Source organism: Calonectris borealis, chromosome W, assembly GCF_964195595.1.
Source record: "Calonectris borealis chromosome W, bCalBor7.hap1.2, whole genome shotgun sequence".
Lineage (NCBI taxonomy): Eukaryota > Metazoa > Chordata > Aves > Procellariiformes > Procellariidae > Calonectris > Calonectris borealis.
Window position 1 is genome coordinate 41,775,744 of NC_134351.1, and position 23,745 is coordinate 41,799,488.

A 23,745-nucleotide genomic window follows, 5' to 3' on the forward strand; every position below is an offset into this window, starting at 1 on the left:
TCCTAGGGACATCATCCTTGCAATTTAATTTAAGTTTTAAGATTGCGTAATAACCTACATTACCAGAATATATTATGGAAAAAACATTAGGAATAAAACCTGAATTTGGCAGGTAGAAGTTTTTTCCCCCAAATGTTTAACTGCTCTTTAGGAAATGTTCTATGTATAGGGGTTGTTGATTTGTAATCTCATGGGTTGAATGTACAGATTTAAACCTCCTAAGTGAAATTCAAGGTTCAGTTACACGTGAATTGTTTAAACCAGAAATCTCTGACACTTTGCAGCCCAAAAGGGAGGGAGAAGTTTGAGTTTAGCTTTGACAACAGAAGACTGATATTTGTTAAAATATTTTGTACCTAACTAAAACTAGATTTTACAGTCTCTTATTAATTAATCAGAGTATGGCGCCCACTTAAATTGTCATTTTGTAATATTGTGGCAAATTGAGTACAAAGTATGAAGTTTAAACACTGGAATGTCTGTAGTCATTGATCTGTAATTTATGAGTTGGTTTTATTTATCTGGGGGATGTTTGTATATTTTGTAAATTACTAGCAATGCTCTGCCATCCTGGTAAATGTCATGGTTCTCTACAAATGCACTTCTTCTGTCCCTCTGTTGCATGTCTGAGTAGTTCAGAAGTTTTGTATATTTGTTGTATTAACACAGTGTCATAGAATAAAAAAATACTTTTTTCCTGGATGTTTGCTCTGTATAGTTTTGAACAATATAGGGATTTTTCTTTTAAAGGTCAGGATAATATGCAGGGCAGCTGATCTATGTAAAAGTCTCACTTGGTTTTTATAATCCTGTATATAAATGCTGTAATTCTGCTGAAATGGGGAAGCAAAATGTCCACTATCAAAATAGTACATTAGGGTAACGAGAATTAGTCTACTCAACTGTTATGAAGAAAATTCTTAAACACTTGCAGCCCACTTTCTTGTGCTGTAAACTTAAGAGGGTTAAAATCTAAACATGTTCTGTCATTACCGAATTAAATTTTATAGGTATTAAGTGAATCCTAAAACATTATTGAAAGTAAAATGAAGTTGCTGAAAACAGCATTGCTTTGGTACTGTTTATTTTCCTAATTTCTGTCTATGAACTGACACTTCTGTATCACTGCTGTGTCTTGCTTTTTTTTTTTTTTAGACACTGTCACAGTCTGTTGATTTTTTTTCATATCATATCAACTGTAGCACCTGCTCTCTAGTACTGAATTTATTACCGGGTTTTCTTTGAAGGGCAAAACAAGTTCATCTAGACCATGGTGACGTAGTTACGTTTGCAAATACACAATACAGAGAACAGTGGTCTGAGGTACAGTTGGGATTATTTTGGGAGATAGCAGATGTGAGTTTTTGAAGACACCTGCGCATGCATGCATCATTTAGTAGTGAAATTCATCATCAACTTGATCTGTTTCTTTGTAATTTACAGATCTAGGGTGGCAGTGGCAGCAGACTAAACAGTTTTTGAACTTTCTTGTAAATGGTAAGAACAGTTGTGCAGCATGATACAGTCATGTTTTATGATCAGAATTATTGCACAATTTAAGTGCTGTTGTGGGGAGATAATTCCCCTGATTTGCACAGGCTAGTTGTAAGCACTAAGTTGGGAAAGCAAGCACACACACACAGAAGACAGCACAGGGAAGAGAACTGCAATTAAAAATACTCACATTTTAATTGAAATTTAGATTAAAAAATAACACATTAGGTACATCATTCATGCTAACAAATGTACATAGTGGTGACTTAAGAACAGAATAACAGTAACACAAATAAACCATGGCTCAAAATCTACTCTAGCTGGATTGCCACAGCCTCTCTTCCTATACAAGGCGGCTGTAGTGTATACTTTGCTGCCATGCTCTGCTTTTTTTGGACTGTCCATTCCTTGTGGTAGGCACCAGTGCCCACTGCTTTCAAGGAAGACTTGAACTCTTCTCCGTTTACCACTAGGATGTGAGATACTCTGATGTGGGATAACAATGCAAAATGGAAATGATTTGGCTGAAAAAAAATCTCAGAATCCAGAGAACTTTATTGAGTAAAATAGATACAAAGGTGATATAGACAACCCAGAAAATAGCTCAATAGGAATGTTTTTTGCAGTGCCACATTATAAATAAAGCACATTAAGAAAACTTGCTGAGCCTTTTCAGCTTTTAGATTGTATATTGCCAGAGATGGATACAGCTTCACATTTTAATTGTCTGTATTATATAGATCTGAGTATTTCAAATCAATCTAGAAGAGGTTTTTGTTTAAATCTTTAAGCTACTGTTACTACTGTTGTATTCATCTTCAAAATCAGTGATTTTGTTGCATTACTCTATGCTTAGTTTGTCCACACCATCAAAACTCCAGCCACTTCTTCCCTGGGAAGTCACTTTTCAAATATCTTGTTTAAAACCAAAACCATAAAAAATAAACAAAAAAACCCAAAACCAACACCCATTCCTGTTATTGCACATCTCACACAAGTTTATATATATAAATGCTACAATTTTTGAAAAAAGGTCTATGGCACTTTACAGAATATAAGTTTACGAAGTTGATCAAACCACAGATGTTTGAAGAATTCTTCAATACCACAAAAACAAAGTTAAACTGAACTAATTGGCACACAGGTTTTAAAGAATCCACGGCAGGTTCTTCTAGATCTTATGCAGTGCATGTACATTAAGAAATAGTTACACTCTGCAGCCCCCTCATGAAATTAATTAAATTAGCTTCAAGCTGATTTCTCTCTCTTTTTTTTTTTTTTTTCCTTTCTTCAAAACATCTTTGAAAGCTACTGCTGAGGTGAAATTCAGGAACAACTTTAAACAGTTGTCAAATTTAATGAGTGCACTCTACACCTGAATCTGCAATATATACCATCTTATCACTTGCTAGAAAAAGAGAACCCTGAGAAAAAGAAATTCTGATTTTTTTTTTCTGTATTTTTCCCAGCCTGTCTTCTATCTGTGCTATGTGATGAACATGGATATTCTTGCAAGTTAGTTGATTATGCTGTTGCAGAGCAAGTTGATAGTATACCAGCAACAAGCAGAAAAGCTGGTTGTTCTTGGTTACAAATGCAAACAAAAGCAAAATATGCCACTGAAAATACTTCCTTTGTACTTAAAAACCCCACTATTAAATTTTTCTAAGCGTTCTGTAGATCACAGCAGAGGTCGGCTAGTAATGTATATGAAGGTTGGTCGTTGTTTACTTCTAAGCCAAAGTACAGCTGAGCTAGTGCCCCAGCCTCTGTAGCACATACTCCAGTAGGGGGCTCAGGAGGAACATCAGAAGGATGGTTTGAATCACCTTGCAGCTGTGCTGGACAAGCCAAGTGCATGCTCTTCAGATGGTATGTTTGTTTGTTATAGGAAAAAAAAAAAGAAGAAAAACACAGGTGTGGACAGGACATGCTGGCTGTGATTTTTGTCCTCAGACACTGCTTTGTGCTAGTAATTTTGATTTGTTAAAATCTTGCTTTGTGCAGGCAGTTGGCATAAATGGTTCCAGTCCATAACTTTGTTTTTTTTAATCAAATATTTAAAAGTTAATTACCCGTTTTAAACTAGAATATGGTGGAAGTGGGCTGCAGAAGCAGGTGAATGCAAGAAGAGGCTAGATTAAAACAATCTCTTTTTAATATCAGCAGAAGTTGACCTTGGTTTTTGCACAGTGGCTCAGAGATCACCTCCATATCCATCCAGCATGTGGCTTGATGGGCACAGATGTGCGCAAGCTGGGAGCTGGGCCTGGTTTGCTCCATAGCTTGGCTGGGCCGAGGCAGTGTCTGTGCTGCACAGCAGGCACTGAAGGGGTGCTCAAACACTGCGACTGCTAGTGTTCACCCATGCTCAAGGCTAGCCCTGGGCTTGCGGTCATGACTGCTGAACAAGCGTTGTATTGTGAATGACTTGAGCAGTGTATTGAAATTAGCTATCTATCTGTACAGTAACAACAATTTTTTAATATCTATAAATAACTAATGGCACACTTTAATGGACTGACCAGGCATAAATGAGAATCTCTGCTCCATATTACACAGTGAAGTGATGGAGAACAACACTGGCATTGGATGATGTTAAACATTACCAAGAAGTAAGAAGAGGAGTCTAAAATTCACTTAATATTTCATTAGAATTACTTCTCAGATTAATTCTTCCCAATGCTCCTAAGCCACAGTTGCATAATTCCTTTTTTTTTTAAATACCTTTTAAATTTGTTTTCAGAAATAATTCTAGTAAGTGATGCAACACCACAAGTAATACAACCAACTGCCTTTGAGAAAGGAATGTCATTTGTGGCAAGGTCTGTTTTATTTCTGCTGATTTAGTTGGAAAAGGGTCCATATGGTTTTTAACATGTGGTTAAAAAAATGGGAAAAGATCTTCCCAGCCATTTAGAATTTGGCATGACTTCCTGAAAAAATGTAAATTTCTTAAGGACTCAGCTGGCTCTGGGACATGAGACATACTGATCTGTAGACTAGGAATGAGGTTTCACTGGCAAGAGAAAGAATAATACTGTTAAAGTCCAATGTGTGATCTACATTTGTAGGAGAGGCTAAGCCCAGGCCAGGCTGTTGGCATTCACAACACAATGCCCAGCTGTGCCGTGGGGAGTGGGCATCTGCTTGGGATTTCAGGAGTTTTAATAAAGGCTGTAGAAATATTTCTAACAATGGGATTTCTAACAATTTTATCAGAATCAGGTGAAAGCCAGTGTAACAACAGCTTCTTTGCCCAGTCAATGAAACCAGAATCATTTACCTGCTAAGTAACAAGTGGCACACACCTTGCACTATAAGTTTCAAGACAAAGAAACCTGGCAAGGACTCAACTTTAACTGCTTAAAGAGTGGTGTAAATGGTGTCACGTTAACTTTACTCTTTCCATCATATACTTACTATCCAAGAAGGCACTGTACTTTAAGGAAGTTCAGTATCTAAAAGCACCTCAATGAAAAGTATTGTACCAAATCAGGTGGTGGTGAAATATTCACAGGTGAGGGGAGCCCTTGGAACCAAAGCCTAATTAAAATAGGCTTCTCCTTTGTATAAGAAAAAAAATGTGCTGGTTTTTATTATTTTAAATCCAATTTCTTCAAAGTGACCAAGGTAGGTAAGGCAATCCGATCAATCAGAATTTGTCAGTTATAACAACATTCCTGCTATATACACATGATTCCGCACCTCCCCAATCGGATTAATAAATTCCACTGCATCCTGATAATAGAATGAAACAAAAAAATTCCCGAGTATTTACATTCTGCTTTCTTGGGATCCTTTGATCCTCATTGCCCAGCAAGGAAGAAATACCATTTCAGTAGTTCAGGGCTGGAATGCATGGGGCTCAATCACACAAATGGTGGAAACAGGTAAGCAGATCTGCTTGTTCAGTCAATGGAAAGCAAATTAAGATCCACGCGCTGGTGTTTTTCCCACTGGAGTTAAAAGAGGCAGATAAGGTTTTTTCCTTCTTCTATTTCTTCTTGCACTTTGTCACTGGATGTGGCTATTTCAGCTTGCGCCGAGAGGACTGCACAGATGAACGTCAGAATAGTGCCACCAATAGCTGTGTAGAAAGCCCAGCCCAAGGAGCAGTCTCCTAGTTTGTAAGCAGAAGCATAAGGTCCACAATAGCTTATTGCTTTCTGGCATCCCCAACCTGCAGGGTAAAGTATCAAGCCTAAGATAAGGAAGAGGCCTAGAAATAAAAACAGAAAGAAAAGAGAGAAGTTTAACAAATGATCAGTTTAACACCAAACACAGCACATGTAGCAATGGTTATCATGGTGACTACTCACTCATAAGTACCAGGACTGGGAGAAGATGACTCTTCCCCATCCATCCTTCCTTTACTGATTGTTCCCTAGTATATACCATGTAGTGTTTTATCTAAACTTGGAGCTACCCTACAATTTTTCTTATTAAAGGTTTATTTCATATGTTAATGACTTTGTTCTTAATTTTAATCCCTGTATTCCTTCTACATCCTTTGTTTTCACACATTATTGCTAGGTATACAGAGCTTGCAAAACATTCGAGCATCTCTACCTACTGCACTTTTCAAATACTTAGGAATGTTTGCATCCACTTTTGAATTCGTATTTAGCTAGCCCTCTTTCAGCTTTATTTAGTCATTCATCATAAATATTTTTGCCTTTTTCCTCTGGATTTTTCCTACCTTGATTTTCTTGCCTGGAAAAAATAAAATCTTAAACTGCATCTGCTTATTTGGCCACAGTAGGTCATAGTAGACAAATAATACAGCCAGTTCAATAAGCTGCTTTCGCAATGAAGGGATTCTGGAGTCAGCCACAAACTAACGGATCTAAGTACCCACCACCAGTGCATAGGTAACACTGGGATCCTCTAAACAGGTGATCAACTGCTGCAGAAGGAAAGCACATTTCTAGTGATGCATGAACAAAAGCCTCAACTCCTGATCTTGTTAAACCACCTGAACACCCTGCTGTGCCTCAGCCTGGAAGTAAAAAGCTCAAACTAGATGTTTTGCCCATCTGATGATTGTCTCTTGTATTGATAGTTTTCTCTCCTATGAGGACCAGTCTGTATCTAAGCAGTGAAGGGCTTCATTAAGGAAATGAAAAGTCATGTTAGAGTCCCTGTACACATGATGTATCTTTGTACAAAGGTGAGAGATTTAATCAAAATGCCTAATATGCTAGTGGCTACAATGCTCTCATGAGCCCTGTGTATTGGGTTTGCGTGGCAAGGTTTTGGCAGCAGGGGGGCTACAGGGGTGGCTTCTGTGAGACAGTGAGTTAAAACCAGATCTCCTTCCTACAAGGTATGTAACTAAACATCAGGACAGCTCATAGGTATCAAAATTTGCTTTCTGTTTTCTTTAAAATTTTACTTATAAGAAGAGCAATAATTATGCAAAATAGTTTTTGCTTAAACACAACCAGTTTATCCAGAAAATGAATACAGCCTTCCAGATCCCATAAACATTACCGATGTAGTTGTCCTGCACTGTAAAGCCCTTTATTCAACCTGGCACCTTGAGGAAAATAGCTGGTAAAGGTGTTATCATCTTCTAGAAGTGGGCTGAAAGTTGTGCTTTTTATGTACGGCGCTGGTTCATCCATAGATTTCATCCAATCCCAAAATTTCTACTAAGTAATAAAATAGAAAACAGTGGTCTTTTCTACCCTATACTAACAGATTACCAAGAACAGCTGTAAAGACTTGTTTGCATCTTCTTCAATTCAATTCGACTAGCCCATTCTGCAGTGTGTTAGGTTTTCTTAATTGTTTGTTTAAAGAAATTCAGCCAGATGCAAAAAAACTTCCTCATTGAGAAAGAAAAACTGGGTCCTAGCTAGTAAGCAGTTAATATACACAAAATGCAAAAACCATCATCCAACTGTCTAAAATTAATGTCTATGAATGCCAGACAGATCACAAAAGAAAGTCCTTCCTCCAGTGTTTTTCTAACGATGACACAACACCACAGGCATGAATGAACTAAATGTCATTATTCGTGGCAGCAAAATCCATTAGTGAATGATATCCATTCTCTGTGAAGGGATTTCATCACTGCTTACATTTAAGAACCAATGACAAATTTTATGCAGTGTTTCCTGGCTGATTGGCCAAACTACATTAAGTATAAAGTATTGCTTTGTCTTGGACAGACCTGGATAAACTGTGCTTTCATCCTGCTGAGCCCAGCAGCTGTTTCAGACTAAAAACCAGCAGTTCCTTCTCCTCTATTCATCACTAGTTTCCTGTTCTGTATAACCAGCATGACTACACGATGTATTTTTCTGACTGTACATTGGTATGGTCCAGTTGCCATTTTTCTCTAATGATCACAAGCCCTTTGGTAGTTAAAAATCACCATCACAGAAGTAAGAAACTGAATCTGAAATGTTAATGTAGCTGCTGCCACCAAGGAAGTTTTTAAAGTTTACCCCACCATCACTAACAAACCTAGAGAGCCTGCGTTTAACTGCAAACCTGGCTTATGGCTGAGTCACAAGCAGGACTGAGAAGTTACATCCATCTCTTTTTACCAAAAACAGAGCACTGAACAACTCCTGAAAGCTACTGGTTCATGGTATGTATGCCCCAAGCTGAAAAAATATTACCCAAAACTCCCCCCCCAAAGGCTGCAGCACTGTCAAGTGTATTCATCAGGACTTTATTGAATTATTTTTTTTTTTTAAGAGTATAGAAAATTCCTGGAGAAATATTGACTGCAGCCCATAATTTGATAAACTACAGCTGTTTTCTCACAGTTGAAAACAAAATTTGGAGAAAAGTCTTAATTATGGGATGTGAATACGGTCAGATTCTCACCTGTTTTTTTTTTCCTTTAGATAGCTAACTTTGTGAATCCTATACTGGCCTAACATAATAAAAGAAAAAAAAAAGTAATGTTTTCACTACTGAACCTACCTTCTACTCCATTTCAGTGCAGACAGAAAGCTTCTCAGGACATGCACCTCTTCGCACTATCACTAATATTTATCATCATTTCTCATTTCATTAATACCTGGTTCCTACTTGCTAGGAAAAGTGAATAAAGATGATTCAATTAAGCCAATTCAACATACCCACAACAGAAACGACACTCTTTGGATTTCATGCTGACTAACAGCAAGTGGAGAGGCACAGACTCCTCTTCACATATTCAGCTCAAAGCTCCAGTACCCAGCACAATGGCTGAGCTGTGCAGGGCACAAAGATCCCTTCCTGACTGCCTCCCTTCCCAAAAAGGGGTGCTCGTATAAAAAGATCAAGAGGAGCTTTGCCTCCTGCTTCCTAGTAACTACAAAAGAGATAGTCACAGGCTACAGAGCTCATTTCAATGACTCCTGCAGCTTAAACAAAATACACACAAGATGCTTTACCACTCACCAACAGAGCAAATCATGGGCTAAAGCAGAAGCCAGCAATCCAAAGCACTTAACTGTCCAACTACCTGTAACCAGAGCAGCAGCTTCCAGAGACCCCAAAAAGAGAACCGCCTCTGTGCTCCTGGGAACACGGATGCAGAGGGAAGGGAAGGAAAAATGCCCATGTGGAAAGAACAAGGTAAGATACAGCAAGGATAGCAAGGGCAGGAGAGGTTATAATGCTGCTTGGAAAGGCAAGGTCTGCTTTTAAACAGGCGAAATGGTTAAATGTGATACGGATAGCTCGGCAGTCTCTATGCTCTTCCACCTTTGACCTAAGGAGCACCGCATAACCATTTTATGCAACATGAAAAAGCCAGAGGGCTGTTTCTACAGCTAACACTGTAGCCTTGATCTACATTAACACACATCCAAGCAGCTGCAGTTGAGCAAAACCCACTTGCAGGCCAGTCTGTGGCTAGACGATCCACAAGGGGAAAAACCATGGTAAATCCTCAGCACTGATTTCTCATACCAGCGTCCACAGGGCAGAACTGGCCAGGTCCCTTACATCTTTGCTTCTTTGATAGAAGTTTATGCTTAATTGCCTATATCCCTGCCTTTCTGTAGCCACTGCTCAGTCCCTGGGGCTCGCCTGCCTGCAGCTCTCTCATTTTGGTTATTTATTTGCATTACCGCAGAGCCTGGCAGCTCTGCTCACAGTTTCTGCCTCCAATAGCTGACAACCTACTTTTCAGACAAGACACACAGAGACAGAGCGCAAGGCAGAAGCGAGATAACCCCAACCAGCACATCGGCAATAGTTTCATCACATCCATAGCCTGACGATTACCAAGTTTTTATTTTACAGCCTTTGCAACAAGATGAGAAAAATGTCTGTAGTGGGTTTGCGTGGCAAGGTTTTGGTAGCGGGGAGGGGTCTACAGGGGTGGCTTCTGTGAGAAGCTGCTAGAAGCTTCCCCCATGTCTGATAGAGCCAGGGCCAGCCGGCTCCAAGATGGACCCACTGCTGGCCAAGGCTGAGCCAATCAGCGACGGTGGTAGCGCCTCTGTGATAACATATTTAAGAAGGGGAAAAAACTGCTGCGCAACAGCAGCTGGGAGAGAGGAGTGAGAATACGTAAGAGAAACAACTCTGCAGACACCAAGGTCAGTGAAGAAGGAGGGGGAGGAGGTGCTCCAGGCGCCGGAGCAGAGATTCCCCTGCAGCCCATGGTGAAGACCATGGTGAGGCAGGCTGTCCCCCTGCAGCCCATGGAGGTCCACGGTGGAGCAGATATCCACCTGCAGCCCATGGAGGACCCCATGCCAGAGCAGGTGGAGGAGCCTGAAGGAGGCTGTGACCCCATGGAGAGCCCGCGTTGGAGCAGGCTCCTGGCGGGACCTGTGACCCCGTGGAGAGAGAGGAGCCCATGCTGGAGCAGGTTTGCTGGCAGGACTTGTGACCCCGTGGGGGACCCACACTGGAGCAGTCTGTTCCTGAAGGACTGCACCCTGTGGAAAGGACCCACGCTGGAGCAGTTTGTGAAGAACTGCAGCCCGTGGGAAGGACCCCACGTTGGAGAAGTCCGTGGAAGACTGTCTCCCGTGGGAGGGACCCTGTGCTGGAGCAGGGGAAGAGTGTGTGAGGAGTCCTCCCCCTGAGGAGGAAGGAGCGGCAGAGACAACATGTGATGAACTGACTGCAACCCCCATTCCCCGTCCCTCTGTGCCACTGTGGGGGGAGGAGGTAGAGAAAATCGGGAGTGAAGTTGTGCCCGGGAAGAAGGGAGGGGTGGGGGGAAGGTGTTTTAAGATTTGGTTTTATTTCTCATTGTCCTACTCTGATTTGATTGGCGATAAATTAAATTAACTTCCCCGAGTCGAGTCTGTTTTGCCTGTGATGGTAATTGGTGAGTGATCTCCCTGTCCTTATCTCGACCCACGAGCCTTTCATCGTATTTTTTCTCCCCCTGTCCATCTGAGGAGAAGAGTGATAGAGCGGCTTGGTGGGCACCTGGCATCCAGCCAAGGTCAACCCACCACAATGTTGAAGGAAGAGAAATGAGTTTTCAGTTGTTTGTGGACAGCACAAAGCAGCATGGGGGTGTGTGGTTTTGTTTTCTGAAGAGTTCCCGGGGGGATGGTGGAGGAGGATGCTGGATGGGCTGCACAGAGCCAGGAGCAAAGTATCCCACTAATGAATGAAAGACATCAGAGAGCATGGCCTGGAGCTCGCAAGGGGCCGGAAAGGGGAGCCAAGCGCCTTATGCTTGGCATTCATTTATACTCACAGTGCACAGGAACACAAGACCAGCTCCTAGCACAATCTACCGATTTATGTATAAAAGTTGCTTTCTGGATCAATTGACTATTATAACTGTCAGGTTTCTTGAATTTGACTCAATTATTCTTACACTTGACTCATTCAAATATTACTTCTGTATTTAATCTGCATTGTGCTGCTTTCTAAGCCATTTAATGCTGTAAATTAAGATTAAAGCACTTAAGCTTTTGTTAGTCATAGAAGTACAAAGCTTAGTTTTGTGCTGTATAATTTTATGTCAGCATAATCTGATGAAGCAACAATTATCTCTTGTTGACAGTTTGCCTTGAGACGGATCTGGCAGGAGGATGGTAAATATTAATGATACAGATTTTTTTTTCTTAATAAATCAGTTTTTGCTCTTGTCCCAGTGTCTTTGAACAGAAGCCAATCTTCAAGAGAAAGAACAGAGAACAAAAATCTGGTGTTCTGTCTGAAGAAAAGTTTTCTGCAAGTAATCCTTCCAGTTCCTCATGCTAACATACAGTAAATGAGAGTTTTAATTCACAGCCAATCTACCTGTGGATTAATTACTGTTTGTTCCACCTGCTGGGAGGAACAAATTCATTTTGAAAACATTACAGGCTGTTTTCCACTATGCTCCTCTACAGGCTCGCAGAGCTCAGGCTTGCTCTGTTCTAGATCTAACCCCCTCTCTGAGCACAGCTGCACTGCTAGGGGTGTGCAGCTTCTGCTGTATGCATACTCTTGTTCCTACTTCTTAATTAGCTCTATCCCACTTCTTTAAATCAGTATGATAATTTTTCATAATTATATTTTCCTTCTTGTTAGTTGTTCCCAGCTCTCAGTTACCTTTTCTCTTAGGATTCCTTAAAACAGAGGTCTGAAAGACTGCTACACAATGCCGCCAGATGCCTAGGAATGACAACAGAAAACTATTTAAATGACTTTTTTTATCCAGAGACCTCATCTAAAACTCTTTGGTATAAGTCTGTCAGCAGAGAACATTTTCCCATGTTTCACTGAAGGCAATTTGCCCACATAACATTTTATTATCAATCCCTAATTACCTGCTTTCAAAGAGAAATAGAAAATTTAGATGAGGTTTAGATTTTATTTGGATTATTAGACTAAAATTATTAATTAGACTTCCTGATTACAACATAGACAACCTATTAAACATCAGCACCAACTCCTTTCTCCTAAAACACCAAAGCAAAACAATGCAGCATACTGTGAAATAACAATATGAATATGGCAGAATGCACTGCTGTGCAACGATGTTTCTGAAGACAGTTCAGTAATGCTTTTTGTATAGGAGAATCCTTTTTGTACACCAAGAACTTTTCCCCTTCTAAGGGCCTGGAACTGCAGGAAGTAATTGCTCCTCCTCGTTTTTATGCACTGCAGTAGCGCTGCTAGGCTAACATAATGGAAAACCAACAGACTGATCTATCGTTATGGGCATTTGTATGTCACATTATAGGCTGGTCAGTGCTGGGGTCAGATCTGAGTAAAAGATTTTTCATTCCATCCTTGGAAACAACCCTCGAGACAGGGGTTAGGCAGATGCTTGTTTAGCTAAGTGAAGGCATGCTATTTAGTTTTGACAGTCTCCTGTGCAGCTGTTGTTGTGCCATATTAAACAACAGCGTATACTAACAAAGCCAATTTCCATTGCAAAGCCTGAAACTATCTTCTCATTTCCTAGCAAAATAGCAAAAAAGCTTTTAAATGCTGCTGAAGAAACAAGAAATTAAGCAGCTGTGATCAATGAGGTGGCAATGCAACAGGCTCCCATGGAGCAGCACAACCGAGCAACAACATTTTAAGAGAGGAAGAGAAAAAAGGGTAAAGGCGGGGAGGGATTAGCCTTGCCCAACACCATGCAGGCAGCGCAGGCAGGTCGCTTCCTCAGTGGCAGTTATCTTGATCATTCTCATCTTCTGCACAACCACAAGAGATTAACGCTTCAGCCCAAGGGCATTGCACCAGCCAGGCAAAATAAACCTGCCTTTATTGCTCATATTTCCAAATATGTCAATATGCTACCTGAATAATTTCATGCTTAAAATATTTGTACAAATTCACTATGCTAGCTTAACCCAAGGAGGCTTTCACATACACAAACTTTCCCTGACAAACCCCTACCCAGCAGGAATACCACCAGGTCACCATTCATGTGCTTTTGACTGCTTCATCCACCAACAGACAACCAAAGTGACGGCCTCCTACTCAGCAGCTGTATAACAGCTTCAGCCCTGTGAAATGATTCAGTAATCTCATTTTAATCAGATCAGAGCTAACGAGGTGGGCTCAGGCCAGCTGATGTGGTGGTCACAGCACTCCACACTGGCTATAGGAAAAGGGGTGAGGGTAGTGCCAAGGCACTGAAGGGAGAGCCAGTTACGGTACCCGCAGCGTGGTGCCCAAGACCTGCCTCCGCAGCCACTCTCCATCCACCTGGATGATTGCAGGCCCCACCGAACACAAGCAGCTGACCAGAGGCAAGAAGGTCTTTGCACAAAAAGAAAGGGGAGACTCGGCAAGCCCGAGTGCCTTGGAGATCACCTCTGGCCCGCTCGGAAATGCTGCAAAACAAACAGAAGAAAAATTCCTAACAAGAAGAAGATCAATGATTAAAAATGCCTACTTGAACACCACACTCAATGCAGGTTCACACAAGCAGAGGGGATTTGGGATAAGTTGGAAGCATGGCTGTTGACATTGGGAAGGGTTGCTCATGGGCAAAGCACCTTGTTTTTTGATCTCGAATTTTGGGGAAGGAAAGGGCTATCGCTCTTTCTTGGAGCTGGCACTGGAGGACTTGAAATACACTCCTTTTCTTCCTGTAACTGTTTCTGCAGCTGCTCGATTTTCAAGGACAGTATTAATTCAGCTTCCTTTCTACCTTCTATTTCTTCTTTTAAGTCCTGCTCCCTTCTATTGTTATTCTTCCTATACTGATAAGCAGCTTCTAAACAGGTGCCTAACATTTTGCAAATAATTCCTTTTCCTTTTCCATCTTTTATATGGCCCCTGGCTGCATTTAGTTGTTTTTCCACAGCTTCCCAATCATGCCAATTATCACGAGCTTATTCTTCTGAGAATTTGGGACTTGGATTTATTCCATGTTTTTGTAAGTAATCAGTGATACTACTTGCCATCCTGCCGACTACGCCAATTTGTCGCGAATGAGTGGTTTAGAGGCCGCTCAAAGAATCACTGTCGAAGGTATTAGCAGAAAGTGATTTTAATAGAGATTTATAAAAGCACGACTTAACAGAGTTCGATGGCAAGGTTCATTCTATCACTTACTACATGGATGAAGCATACAAAGGAAAAGAGCATGGGAAGCTGAAAAGTCCTTGGCTAGGGTAACCACTACTTAGCAACAACTAAAACATCAGTGTGTTATCAACCTTATTCTCATACTAAATCCAAAACACAGCACTATACCGGCTACTAGCAAGAAAATTAACTCTATCCCAGCCAAAACCAGGATATCGTGTTAGAATTGAGTTGGAATGATTTATACAAAGGCCGAGGACGAAAAGGTTAAGGGAGACCCTTCCGTTGATTCACGAGGTTCAGAGTAGACCCCCTTGCTTTCTAAACTCCTTCTCAGAGAGGAGTCTAGGTACGGCTGGATCTACCCCTAGTCCCAGACCTGGTCAATGGTTTATGTCTAAAGGATTATATGTGTTCAGCAGCAGTCTAAGGTTCATTCCCAATCTTAAGATAGATCATAAGATTTTAGCAGACTATATTTGCTAGCAGGTACCTCCATCAATTCACGCACACACGCACACAGACACAAAAATAGATAAATATACAAAGGTATACCTGTTAAAAATTCCCTTCGAGTTCAGTGAAATACTCATGTCAAATGTCTTGGCATTTCTCAACGGGCGAAGGGTTGAGCCTCAAGGAGTGTTTCGGCCGAGGAGTGTTGCAGCCCAGGTCCTGTGCCAGTCAGCGATGGTCCTCCGAATATTGCAAACTCGAGAGTTCGCAAACTCTGAGAAGTGTTCCACTCAGAGGGAGATTCTGGGTGCAGCCGCTGCGGTCCAGGAGAGCTCAAAGGGCCTCACTTGGGACCGCTGTTTATAGGGTTGCAAGATGATTGACTTTAGTCATCCGTCAAAACTCTCAAGGTTTCAGTAACAATAGTATCGTTCCACTTGAGCTACGACTCAGATAAGGGTATCAGGGGATGACAATTATCCCCGCTCTCATCCTCCACTTGGGCCAGGCAGTGGAAGTTTCTGGTACGATCGGTACATTCCCCAACGTCAGCTACGCAAGAGTTTCTGATACGGTAAAGGGACGTTTCACCGCCTGACTCATTACACCAAGGCCAAGGTTTAACGGGAGTTTCTGAGATCGTGGAGCTGCCCAGGAGGGGGGGAATGCACCACCACAGCACCAAGGCAAAGTCCATACCTCCATACCTGCAGTCACTGCAGAGGACCGCAGCCATATGCAGATTTCGATGTACCTGGGATACCCTAAGCTGAGGCAGGAGAATTAATTGTTTAAAATTATAACCAAATGATCTCTCAAAACTGCACAGATTTTTTTTCCCTTTAAAATTGTCTTAGGGTCATATAAGGGGAAGCAGTTACCAGAAGAGGTTACCACTGCCTACCCCAAGCTGAGGAAGAGTGGGCATGGTGGTGTTGAGTTGATGGTTGGACTCGATGACCTCTAAGACCTTAATGATTCTATGATTCTATAAGAGGATAAGATCCCTACTCTTTTCAACAGTAAATTAACTATGCCATTTGCTCATGCATCTTTTCCCATTTATTAAGCAAATCAAAGATGCTCGTTCATAACCAAATCTATGTAAAAATAATACTTCTGATGGCATTACTGATGTTAGAGTGTGGAAATAGGGACAGGAATACAGTGCAGGGGATCTCTGTGACAGGAGGTAGAAGGGAAGGCTACTGATGGGAGACTCAGACTATTAAGTATATTTTGCTACCCACAGAAAAAGCCAAAAATAAGTCAGTTTATAAGCCTTGATGTAGGTTGCTTTGGCAGAATGACAGCATATGGGGGATTTGTGATTTGTTTTTTTGATATTGGTGTGATCTTACTGCTTGGACTTCTCCTTAACAAAGTGTGAGCCTGTAGACTCCTGTTTTTAGGAGAGGGGAGGGCAAATTCCCCATTAGCTTTTAACAAATTTTATATATGTGGTGAGAGTCCCCATTAGTTGAGAGGGAAGGAAATGCGGAGACTCAAAGTAAGATCAGTCCCAAGCCCTGAAATGACACCAAAGCCCCTTTGCTGGCCATCAGCCACATGGAGTCATGTCACTGCGCTTCACGGGGGCTCCCATGCAGCAGACGCTAGCCCTGCAATTAAGTCAAGATCAAGTACTGTATAGGGGAAAAGCCAAATGCTTACGAGTTTTCAGCAATGCAGAGGTAACCGAAGACGTCTCTTCTTGTGGGGCCACCGCTCAGGCACAGCCATGAGGGCTGGTCACCGCCCATGTTTGGCCTCAAAAGCCAATGAAGCATCAAGTGGTTTTAATCTAGGACAGCCCAATAACAGGCTTGAAACTGCTAAATGAGTAACTAAATTGTGGATGGTAAATTTGAGAGGTTCCTGAGTTAGGGAAGGAAATACTGGGCTGTGTCAATTATTCCATCCCCGAAAGAAGCAGAGGAGAAGACCTGGTGCATTTCACACTTGCCATAACCTTTTCCACTGCCGTCCAACTGGTGAGAATCAGTGCCCTCCAAACCATCAGTTGCTTATGATAAATCAGCAGAAAAGGAAAGAAAACCACCACTTCGCGACCACGGCTCTATAAAGGAGGCTGAAGCAACAACCTGCCTCAGCTTAAACACAGGTAAAAAGGCTGCAGGCCATTTTTTTTCATGGCATTACATTCCCTCGAAACTGATCCCACAGAGCAAAGAAGGCCTTGGGGTGGGCTGTGGAGGAGCTAAGGCTCAGCGAGAAGGAAAAGGCGAAGGGGGACACGGGAAGGGGAGAATTTTGGGTGGCTTGGTGGACTGTACAGCAGCAGAGTGCAGGCTGCCTGTGTTAGGGAAGGAAGCACAGCTCAAACCCACTGATTTCCTTCACCACCACACCAGGCGCACCGAAGAGAGGAGCTAAGCATCAGTTAGCCCCCCCATCTTGAAAGAGCCACTTTCATCTTTTTTCTTGCATTTGAGTGAAAATACAGCCTTTGTTGAATTTAAATATTCTCCTAGTATTTGCAACCTATATATAACAGCAGCATCAGTCTTGGCTCTGAGGCCTGGAAGCAAAAATCAAACCAAAAGGGAACCCCACTATTCTCCCACTATCCCCCCCACCCTCTCGGGGGGCAGCCAGCGCTCTCTTACCCTGCATCACCAGGACAGAAGGGTGTAAAGAAGTTCTCAGCATCTCACGTACTCCAGTAGAGGTAAAAGACCTTGGCATGCACATGTGCCACAGTAAAACATTTCTCAGTGGGTAGCGCGAGAGTCTCACACTGAGCACCGTTTGATGGAAGAAATTTATGCTTGCTGAGAACATCAGCTGCCAAACTTGATCAGTGAAAACCTGAATTTTTGTCTATTTTTCTATTCTGTTTACAACCTGCTGGGTGTCTACTGGTTCCCACATGCCCATCTTGGTACCGCAGGAGATGAGCCGACCACCAAATCTAACCAAACACTGAAACCTTCACTTTATTTCTTTGAAGTTACTAATATTCTCCCTCAGGCTCAATGGCAATTTAGCATTTGAACTCATTTTCCTTCCCTGGCATATTCCAACACAGCAGTCCCCTTAGCTTGAACTTTCAGCAGCCAAGTATGTATTAGATGTCACGCTGGCATTTGGCCATATAGGTTACAGGAAGCATTATACCACAGAAAGTGGTTCAGACTGTCAGGATTTCCATTAGAAATCCCCCCCCCTTTTCTTTCTTCCCACCCCAAGAATTCAGAATTCTGGTATCAGAAAAGAAAAACTCTAAGCTGAATCCAAGAGGAAATATGCTTTTTGAAAAATGCATGCTCTGCATTTTAGAAAGACAAACAAGAAGTTTCCTTGCCTTCAAAGGCAAAACTGCTCTTGCTCTCCTACTGCCCGGGCTCCCCAACTGAGCAACAGCTTCCATCGCCCACAGGCAACAACATGAGCTCACAAGGTGCTTTCTTCTTTGCTCGTCAGCTTGGCCCTTTCTCAGACAAAATAATGCATCTTTACAGCATGTCGCTGCCTACAACCAAATATCCCAAACTACTCTGCAACTATCATAACCTTTCGCATCATGCTCTGAGCATCAGAGAGATCTAGCAGCCTCATGCCCCCTCCACAGGAGCTTGTTCTCCTTCTGCGTTTTCTCCCCTCTCTGAGGAAAGTCCTGGCTGACCTCTTGTTTCCTCCTCAGCTTCCTCCTCTGCAACTCCCAATGGCCTCCTTATCTCCCAGCAGCCAGGAGCATGCAGCCACATGGCCCCACACATGGCGAGTCCTCAGAAATTGCCCAGCCCCCCCCACGCAGCCGTATCCTACTTTGTACACCCCCACAAGCAGCTCCAGATCCTCTTCCCCTTCAGATGGTTCCCATCACGCCCTGCTCAGGTCATCTTGTAATCACCCAACCTCCCAAATGGAAATGATGACCAATAAGTATAACACACCGAACTATTTCTTAATGCAAGAGATGTAAAACAAAACCTTCCAGCAGCAAAGATGGACTGTTACAGACACAGCTGGCTTCAAACTGGGTTTCATCTCTTCATTTTAGAAAATTGTCAAGAAGTTTCCTTGCATTTGAGGGTAAAGCTGTACTCCTGTAACTGAACTATTGCCCAGATACTGCAGTAGTTTCTGATTGAGGAACCCCCCAAGGTACCACAGCAGGGAACAGGAGAAGGCATGAGCAGTAATACAAGGGAAAAATAAGAAATCATGGAGAGGACAGAAGAATGAACGCTGGAGAGCTTGTGAGGATACCTGAAAAGAGAAAGTTCCACAGAAGAGACTTCACTGCTTGGGGCTGAGCAGGACAAGCGCGGGGGGGAAAAAAACAGCCTCACAGAACAAAGCAGGGGTACAAGAGGAAATGCTGTGCAGGAATAAAGTAGGGTGAAATGTTAAGGAAACCTCAGTGCTGGAAGATGAGAATACTAAAGTGGGACCCGACAAAGGTTTCTTGTGGGAAGAAGCTGAGTCATCTCCCCGGCAATGCTGGAGGAGAAACTGCTGGGGTGAGGGAGGGAATCCCAAACCTGCACATTTGGCCCAAGCTGAAAGTGGCTGGGGGAACCTAACACTCCCAGCCTGCCTGCAGTGGCCTTTGAAGACAAAAGCCTCTGCCTCATCTGACTGAACATACATCCTTTAAAGGCATAACTGCCAGTGGCCCAGTCTGCTAAGCCACATGACAACAAAATGCAGCCATGCATTCACCTGACCAAACTGGAGACACCCCTCGGCACGCAGCTGGTCTCCCGACTGACATAACACGATTTTTACATACTTTTTTTTTTTTTTGCATGCTTCTATCAGAAACCTTTTAGTCAAGCCCTGTTTGAACTAGGAGACCATGGATCGTGAACAGAGAAAGTGGTGAGAGGGGGGTGACCTGTGAGAGGCCTCCCAGATGAAGCCATCAACACTCTGGAAAGACTTTAGATAACAGGAGCTATTTTATCCCCTTTTGGTAAACCAAGCTGTGCCCTTAGAGGTTAAAAAAAAAAAAAGCCAAGAAAAGTTGTTGATTGATGAACTTCATAAAGGAAATTGTGTCAGAGACAGAAGGCTGAATCTGTTTTAGGCTCTGTCCTAAGCTCCCCGCTACCCTCCTTTTGAGGCCAGGATATGTTTAGATTATATTACAGTGAAGTACTAAAGTCCAAATAAGGCTTGTAAACATATATGCAACTACCCTATATCCATACCAAGATATGTCAATAGGGGATCATCAATTATTTACTTCCTATAACTAGATGATTACTGTGAAAATTTACTTTGAATTGGTTCTTATCAGCTACCATATAATAACGTATTGCCTCTTCTAGCCTCTGCATTTCAAGTGATTCACAGACTGTAAAAATAGAATACTTTCCCCAAAAAGACATTCAAATGAAAGTCTGCCTGGCCTTCTTGCTGCTGGGTAGTAATTATCTATTTAATTACATGGCTCCATTCTTTGCACTCTCTATTGCAGAGAAAAGATGCTTTTCCAGATGAAACAATCCTCAAACATTTCCAAAACTAGGGCCACTGATTACTATTTCTACAGCTCCAGAATGAAAGACCCTGCAGTCTGAAAATAAGTGGTAGAAAGTCTTGCTCTATAACAAAGGAGTTACAGGAGTTTAAACAAGAGCCGTATTTTCTTCCTTTATAGCTTTATATTTCTAATTTTCTGCCACAAAAAAAAACCCTCTGTGGACCAGATATGTGTATGGCTCCTTCCTGTTGACCTAAATGAGAGTTTGCATGTTTCTCCAAGGGCCATAACAAAAGAGATGTGGCTCTGTGTTCTGTAATTTCACTGTAGGCATCATCCAGGTCACAACCAATGTTGCTAGACTGAAAAGATATATCCAGTATCTGTTATTGTTTTTTCATTATGAATTCCAGGAATAAATTAACTTGCTGTATGTTTTTAATAATCTTAAATATCCACAGCAAAGATACAGAGATTTTAAATGAGATTAAGTCTGCAAGATCCTGAGTTCCTGTAGATGACTCTACCATGGGTGCATCTCATCTTTGAAAATGAGATGTTTGACATACTTGCAAATATTGGACTGATATAGGCTGATAAACAAAATGATTTTGTGAATTCTTCTCCTATGCTTATTAAAAAACATAATTGTTCACATTTGAAAGAATGATCTTATGCTTAAGACGATCAAGGCAGGGTTGTATCTTGTTGTCCGGTCAGGGCATTAGTCTAGCTATCATAATCCTTGTATGGATTAACCATGCCGACAACTGTCCTTCTTGAACAAATTGCTTAAGCTGTGATAAGTCATAAGGAAAATATTTTCAACTAAGTAAGCAGATGCTGTAATGCTACTGACACAAAAGTAGCAGTGGACCCAATAAAATTAATCTCGAGAAAACAAGTTGCTAGCCGCAAGACGCCTGGCTGCAAATACTGGCAGGAGTACTTCTCATAGCAGTTTCTATCCTCAGTACAGCTCAAAAAATGACTGATCTATCCCCTAACATGTAAGAAATGCTTTGTCTACCATATTGTTCAAGTCTTGAGGCTACAAGTCCCTTTACAGGTACATCTGGTTTGATAGGGGTTGGACTAGATGACCTTTAAAGGTCCCTTCCAACCCAAATACGTGGTCTCCAGAACAGTTTTCTAAGATGATACAAGAATCTACTTCCTGCTAATCTTGATGTTCGACTAGATATTTTGAGATGGTATCAGAGTTGTAAGTAAGGTTATCTTTTCAATAGACCCAAGTCTGACGTGCCAAACATGCTGCTAACCAATCTCTCCCATACAAATACACTTCCAACAGAAAAGAAATAATATCATCTCTTGAAAATCAGGTTTCATGGATTATTTCTGAAGTACGGGGTAAGAAAGCAAGGAGATAAAACCTTCTCCTGGCTCTAATCTGCACTGCAGAGCTGCTTACTTGTCACACTGGTGCTGGCAAATCCTGTAAACCAGGAGTGACTACAGCAAAACCTGTAATTTTTATCTAAAGGATAAATCAGATAAAGCAGATGATAATTAATCTGCTAATTGTATGCCATCATCTGAACAGAAGCATCTTGAGCCAACTTAGGGATCTAATTCTGCCCCAGAAGCACAAACCTTACATTGTGGGTGATGCAAAATAAGCAGTATGCTTTTATACTGAAATTGCATGAAATGGAGGACGGTGAGAGTCACTGCACTAATGCTTTAGGAGCCAGCATCGGCCGGTCCCTGGCCCGTACCGCTGGCTCCAGAGGGCTGCAGCGGGCACCAAGTTCAGTTTTTGCCTACTTCCCCACGTGTATTTAGAATAAGATTAATTTAGGCCTCAACTAAGCAAATGAAACCAACCAGCTTCATAAAGGTTTGAACACCTACCGTTACACCTCCTGTCTAGGTACGGCCACCGCAGACGTGTTTGGCCGCCTCAGTAGAGATGAGGAGGGGGGAAGCCGGATTCTCATTTTGAGCAAACAAGTTAAAACTCCTATTTTTTATTGTAGTGAAACCATTTTATGAATTGAAAACATCTGCTTAAGAGCATCACCAAGAGGGAAAGAGGAGGTGGCCCTGTTCATTCCTTCCCTCCTTGCAGGTCTCTGAGGGCTGCCAGAGGTAGGGCAGAAGACCACCCTCCTCCTCCAGATGACCACACTCACACAGTACAAAAGACGAAAACCCGCGTACAGGACAGGTTCTCCCCGTGGCTCGCTGGTGAGTAGAGAAAGCCAAATACTGCTCTAACTAGGGCTGTCCAGTGTTGGTTTACATAACAGTCACTTAATCTCTGTAAAATCCATGGGTTTAAGCAGAAACACTAAATCTCTAGAATCAATTCATCTTTTCAGGCAAAGCACAGCTGAGACTTGGACAGTGAAGAGATAAGCTCATCGGGCTGTGTAATTGCAGCTGAACAATAAGCTGGCTAAAGGAAGCAACACTGGTCAGTTCATTTTGGCACACACCAGGCTGCAATCCTGCTGCCAATGTCATTGTATTACATGCTGTGTAGCTATAAATTTCAGTTGTGTTTGAATAAACACCAGCATATAGAACCGCTTTGGGTCTGCCTAACGCAGTCTGTTTGTAGACAGGACAGAATTGCTATATTTCTTCAGCTGAATGGCACAAAAATTAAAATCTTTAGTTGCTCTCAAAGTACATGTACCTGCAATCCCTTGTAGCAGCCCACAAACATTAAAAATGCTTTTCTTCATAATACTCTGCACACACATAGTAAAGACAGACACAAACGCCATGGCGCAGAGAATCATGATTCCCAAGGCTAGGAAAATAGCGGTTGCCTGCCAGAACCCACTGGCAATCTCATTGAAGTTTTCGGCATAAGGACCACAAAGCGTGTCTCGTCTGGAAAGCTGCATGTGGGAGATTCTGGTGCAGCGCCCATAGATGCCCAGCGTCGGATGGTAAGGCTCCTGTGACCCCCCCGTTCTGTTGCCCATGTCCTCAGAGCTCAAAGGCTTCACTTTGCCAATCAGCCAGTCTGCACTCATGAAAGCAATGAGCTCTGTGAAAGCCACAACAATACTCAGGAGAGTCCATAGCATTGACCGACATGTCACAATGACTTGACACATACTGATGTCCAGTGCTTGTGATCAGTGCAGCTGACAGTCTTAAAATCCAAGCACAAGGGGAAAAAAATTAAATTAAGAAAGAAAAAAAGGACCCTAAGAAAATCACTGTGGCTGCTCTGCTTGCTCTTTCAGCTCTCTCACAACGGCCAAGAAGAAATTTCTCAGGAGAAAAAGTGAATGGCCCCAAGTTTTGCAAGCAGTACAGTAATTTGTTCTCTCTGTTTAGTTCCTCCTTTTTTCTTTCTGGGATGCTGATCTCTGAAGTACGCTTTTCTT

The 23,745-nt window shown here is 42.2% G+C and overlaps 1 protein-coding gene and 1 pseudogene across 1 annotated transcript; both read right to left on the reverse strand.

Annotated features, from left to right (window-relative positions):
• Nucleotides 1–2,863: 2,863 nt before the first annotated feature.
• Nucleotides 2,864–5,409, reverse strand: LOC142075038 (uncharacterized; annotated as a pseudogene).
• A 50-nt stretch (nt 5,410–5,459) lies between these two features.
• LOC142075039 (LHFPL tetraspan subfamily member 2 protein-like) lies at nt 5,460–23,469 on the reverse strand. Its single transcript, XM_075136035.1, has 2 exons — nt 23,040–23,469; nt 5,460–5,716 (listed from the first exon to the last, which is right to left on the reverse strand). Exons 1-2 carry the CDS (start codon nt 23,467–23,469, stop codon nt 5,460–5,462), a joined length of 687 nt encoding a protein of 228 aa, XP_074992136.1.
• Nucleotides 23,470–23,745: the final 276 nt, after the last annotated feature.